Source organism: Rhinopithecus bieti, unplaced genomic scaffold (genome assembly GCF_001698545.2).
Source record: "Rhinopithecus bieti isolate Rb0 unplaced genomic scaffold, ASM169854v2 scaffold_905, whole genome shotgun sequence".
NCBI classification, from domain to species: Eukaryota; Metazoa; Chordata; class Mammalia; order Primates; family Cercopithecidae; genus Rhinopithecus; species Rhinopithecus bieti.
Genome location: NW_016803348.1, coordinates 2,142,172 through 2,147,962, shown reverse-complemented (window position 1 = coordinate 2,147,962; position 5,791 = coordinate 2,142,172). Strand labels below are relative to the sequence as shown.

The 5,791-nt window shown below is 32.1% G+C and overlaps 1 protein-coding gene across 1 annotated transcript in view; it reads left to right on the top strand.

Moving 5' to 3' along the window:
- The first annotated feature begins 262 nt into the window (after positions 1–262).
- The window catches only part of LOC108534008 (alpha-S2-casein-like), a 10,737-nt gene continuing 5,208 nt past the window's right edge, over positions 263–5,791 (top strand). Inside the window, exons 1-4 of the mRNA XM_017879075.1 lie at positions 263–276; positions 4,059–4,085; positions 5,550–5,573; positions 5,666–5,710. Coding sequence (XP_017734564.1) covers positions 4,083–4,085; positions 5,550–5,573; positions 5,666–5,710 — 72 coding nt within the window. The 5' untranslated portion in view covers positions 263–276; positions 4,059–4,082. The remainder of the gene's footprint in view (positions 277–4,058; positions 4,086–5,549; positions 5,574–5,665; positions 5,711–5,791) is intronic.

Here is a 5,791-nt window from a genome sequence, read left to right as displayed (position 1 = left end):
TCATAAAGTGGATTTGTCTTAAGGAGCTTTTTCTAATATGAGCAATAAATAATCCAAGTTCTCCTCAGCCTTTTGATCAGACCATAAAATTAAAGCTTTTTTCTCTTGTTACAGGACCAATAAATATAGCCACCCAATAAAAAGCCTAGTTTGATTTCCCTTATTTCGTCTCCAGGAATAATTAAAAGTCCAAAGAAAGGGAAAAATAACAAGTTTATAAGTAATTAAACATACTATTTATATTTTTTTAAGGAATCTGCCAGCATCTCTCAGAAAGTAAGTATAAACCGCTTATATTAAATATACTTAAAGAATTACTTTTATTTATCTATTATGACTTGCTTTTATTTATAACAATCTGATATTTATTTTGTTGAAATATAAGGAGAAAAATGAAGTAGTTATACACACCAGTCAGGTAAAATGTGTTCATGTATTTACTGGTTCAACGATGAGATATATCTTAGATGCATGTACATTATGTTTTACCAATCTTATTCCTTATAAGTATCTTTTTAAATACCTAAGTATGAAAGAGGTAATGAATGGATGTCAAGAGGGTCCCAAGAAAATGTACTTGTGTGACATTCGTGAACCACATTGTCAAAGTTAGATATTCCTGAAAAGATTTCTTGTTAGTTTTCCATCACCTTTCTATCACCAATTGGTTGCAAGTTTGTCATCAAATGCTAGACTGGCACTATATTCCTCTTGAATCAGTAGATACATTTTTTTTTATTTCTTTCCAAGAATATAAAGCCCCTCATTCTAAAACCTAAAAGATGAAACAATTTAATGGCAGTGTATTTGAGAAAAACCAATAGTCAAGCATATTTGGAAACAGTATATAATATCAACTCATATAATAAATAACAAGATTTTCTGTATTCTTTAAATTTATTTACTATATTAACTTAAATTTGTCATTGCTAATATAGATTATTATTTCACTGTTGGAATATAAATTAAAAATATTCTGTATATAAAAAACATGATAGTTTTAGTTTGGCATGAAGATTCTGCTATTTATATAGGGAAGCCCTGAAGAATTAATTGGTTAAAAGACCTGGGACAGTCTTCCCATACCAATGAACAGACACCAAACTTGCCATCATCTTGCTCTACCTCCCTTCCTTTTTACTCCATTGATATGGGAAAGCTAGTTTCCATTTTCATATTAGCCTGTAACTTCTAAGGGAAAGTAGTAGATCTTAATTTGAGACTGATGGAGAGTTTTATAAATAGGAAATAGGAAAATTTCACTGTTTTGAAAACATCTGCATTTTTCTTAAAGGAAGAATTATTGAATTTATCTAAGTTTTATAGGGATGTTTGAACACATAAAATTTAAAACACTTACTGAGACATATCCTCACTATCAGAATTAAGATATTTTACACTTTTGCCAGTAATATGGAGACATAGCAGATGATGTGTATGTGACAGTATATGCATCTATATGCACAAGTTTATTTATATATCATTTTTCAAATACATATTTAAGCTGATTTTTCCCTTATGTTATAATATTGATGATCACCAAAAAACTGAAAACATAGGAAACCGGTGATAATGAAAACAAACAACTACTTTTGTCATAATTTTATGAATAATCAAGTAAAGGAGGTTTAAACTTGCATGAATCAACTAACCAAACTAAATTTGCCAGTTCCCACGAGAAATGAAAGCCTAATCAGTTAGTGGTTTTCATTCTTTCTTAAAATTTTTTCAGTTACTTCCACTGTGTACATCTTCATTGATACATCTTCATTAGTTTCCTAATGATAAATGTTGCTTCTATTTTTTAATTAGAAAAATAACAATATTCTTATAATAATTTATTTTATACATACACAAACACATTAATACGATACAGTCCTAAAAGTGAAATTTTGGGGTTAGAGGATATGTACATGAAATCTGTATAATATTTTTGTCACAAACTTTAATACCACAAATTAATAAGTAACACATGTCACTATAAATTATGAGTATTATAATTAATACATATAGTTCTATATTTTATAAGTTTTATTTCATACATATATGATCCTAAACATGATTTCGTTTTGCTTGTGTTTATTTCTCTTTAGAACATTCATTTTAGACAATAACATTACTTTTAATAAAGTTAATATATTAAGTAATAAATTGCTTTTACCACACAGTAAGTTCTCATAGCTAACGTTAGACTCTGAATATGACAAGATGATATCAGAAAGATCCTAAGGGTCTTATTTCCTGTTGAAAATCTCCTTCAAGTAATTCATATTAGCGTTTAGATTGGGCTTCATTTCTTTTGAAAAGCATACATACCCTGAATTTCAAAGTAGTTTCTCTCTGTGTATAGTCTGGTTTGTTTGTGAGATTTACAAAGAATATCATACTTGATGTAGCCTCCTTGGTGTTGCATTTTTCCCTCAATAGATTTCTAGCACATTCATCCTTATTGTCACTTGCAGGTATAATCTACCTAGGTACACTGCTGATGATATTCCACAATTCAGTCCTCTAGTGCCCTGTAATTAGAAGACATTTGAGTTGTTTAGGTTTAGTATATTTATTTTTAGTTTTGGTAGGTATTTTCAAACTATTTTTCTTTGAGGTGAACTAAAATTTTTTCCAGCCACTAATAAATAGGAATTTACAGTAGCTTTTTGACCGAGTGGTTGGCATTTCTGATACAACACTCTTCTAGATCTTGAAGCAGTTTTAGAAACTCATTCATGGGCATTATGCAAGAGAGACCAGAAAGAGACTTCTGCTCCAGGCAGGCCTCAATGGGAGCAGTGACAACCCAAGACCGCCCCATCAGACAATGCCAACCTGGGAGGTTTATAGATAGCTGATAGATTTAGTTTATAACCTGGCAAGATCTCCATAGCATGATTTTTCATCTTGGATAGTTTTCTGAGTTTGTTACAGAGGCAATTGAAGAGATTTTTCTGCTTCTGAAGGTATTCATTGTGACACAGAGTAAAAAATAAAGTCAGACTTGAGACTGAGGTAAGAAGCAAGGAGGAGATCAGGTCCTGAAAAGAAATCTTGTCTGTGGTCAGCAAAGCAGCAGCAGGGTATCTGAGACAGCCCTCGCCCTAGCCTTGGACAAAGAGGGAATTTCACGAAGGAGGGGAGGAAAAGAGAGATCAGCGTCCAGATTTGTTGTTAATGATCCTCCAAAGGGCATTGCTTCTCCGAATCCAGATCCTCTCTGGGAAGGGAATCTTCTAAATTAGTTTTTTGCTTTCCTGTAAGTTTTCATTCTTGTAAACTTTTAAACTTGCCAGTTTGTTTTTTCCCCTTACCTGTTCTCTATCCAAGCTATTATTTATATAATATTTTTTCCTGAAATTCTGCTTTTTCAAAACTTGTTATTGCTATTAAGAAGAAATGTTAGGCCGGGCACGGTGGCTCACACACTTTGGGAGGCCAAGGCTGGTGGATCACCTGAGGTCAGGAGTTTGAGACTAGCCTGGCCAATATGGTGAAACCTCATCCCTACTAAAAAAAATACAAAAATGAGCCAGGTATGGTGGCGGGTGCCTGTAATCCAAACTACTAAGGAGGCTGAAGCAGGAGAATCACTTGAACCCAGGAGGCGGAGGTAGAAGTGAGCCAAGAGAGTATGATTGCACTCCAGCCTGGGCGACAAGAGAGAGACTGTCTCAAAAATTTTAAAAATACAAATAAAAATAAAAGAAATGTTATATATACTTAACTTACAAGTTTGATTATATATATGTTTTAAATAAACATGCAATTATCAAAATTATTTAAATGAGTTGCCTAAAAGTATGTGCTTCCTAAATTACTCTTACGAAAAATTCATTCATTCAATTATTATTTATTTAAGAAATACTGTATTAGCAAATACCATGTCACTTACATGTTTCCAGATCTTAGAGATAAAAAAATGATTAAAAGAAGCATTACAAATAAATTTGTTTTTATTATTCTGCTTTACAAAAGAGTAGTTTTTCTCCGTACATCCAAGTGGAAATTATGTATAATCAATACACTGAGAACAATGTGTCTAATTCTTGCTTTATTCCTTTAAGGAAACACCAAAAAAGACTGTTAATATGGTAAAGTATTGTTTCTATATGAAGCTGTATTTGATTCATATTTCTAAAAACTAAACGTTAAAATATTGATACTTCTGAAATTCTCCTCTTTTAATAAAATTGAGTGATATTTTAGTTTACGTAAAAATCCTCTTTACTCCTTAACTGTGATTTTCTCAATTGACCTAAATTTTTTTCAGTCAAGACCTTCCATGTTAGCAAGACCTCTCCACACAGCCTAAGTATTCTATGTTTTTGCTGCTGCTTTATTTTTTAAAAAAACAGATTTCTACCATTTTTTGAACTGAAAATTTTATTGCAATTAGTCTTTTTCACCTGTCATAATAATACCTTTGCTGTAGTATAAAAAAGATCTTTTGTCTACAAATATTAAGAATATACTGCAAAGTATTTAATTGCCCTGATTCTAAAATTTTGATTATTATACTTTTATTTCTCAAATAATGTTCTAGTAGGTTATCCCTAGGGAGGAAAATGATAATTTAAAAATCAAACAATTAACCAGTTCATTGAGAAATACTCTGTTTCTTGCTGTTGACTAATTATTTTAAGTAAATTAGGTGTTATGCTATTGACATACCGAATGGAAACAAAGGAAAACCCTTGTAAAACATACACAGATTCAAAGTCATGTTAGAGGTCTGGAATGAACCATCTACATGGTCAAGAGTAGCTGTTCTATCACACACTTTCAGATAACATATGTCTGACCTCTGTTACATTAGAAAAAATGAATTTTTAAAATAAGACAGTCAAATCAGGATTCTGTCAGTTGCCTTCACTGTAGTTTAATATTGTTTAGGAGTTGAATACTGGACTGGGTTACAAGTTATGTAAATCACAGGTTCAGGGAACACACGCTGTGAGAGAAAGTGCCAAGAGGGAGAGCACAGTTGGAAAGGGTCTTGAGAAGATGAAGTATGAATTGTGGTACAGGATCTTGTGGCCTGGGGCCCAAAGCAAGCAAGATCTTCCTTCTTAGTGCCTTGGGAAACATGCTTTACCCTTTCTCTCCACCTCAAACCGTGGGCCTGTGGACACTAATCTAAAAAACATTGGTCCTCCAAGAAAGAACATGCAGATTTTGCCACACACCTCAGTAGACTTAATTATTTTTCCTCTCTCTCTCTCTCTCTGTGTCTCTCTCTCTCTCTCTTTTGCATCTGCCCATATTACATGGAAATTTGACATTATATGAACAATGTAGGTAAATGGAAAATATGAAATAAAATGTATTTTCAGTCAGGTACCATTATGTTGACACAGGATATGTCCTTTTAATGTGTACTTACATTCATTTAATTCAGAACAGATTTCTATAAAGTAGGACTGTGTTTCTTGGTAGTAACAGCTTGACCCTGAATTATTAAAATAATTAGCCCTAATTCTATATTATTATGATATGGACAAAAATTACTATTGTGTTACCCCAGTGAAGTTATTTATTCATTTTCTTTCCCTAAGGAATCAACTGAAGTATTCACCGAGGTAAGTAAGTTTTGTTCAAACAAAATTAATAAAATATAATCTCAAAACATTTTCTTTTGTATTTTATGACCAGTTATTTTTGTTATTAGCAGAAAACTGAGCTGACTGAAGAAGCAAAGAATTACCAAAAATATCTGGTAAATTTTCCATACAATCATAGCATGATTAGATTTTACTTGGAAACTGCCAAGTCGCAATCCTCTTGACCAAAAAAAAAA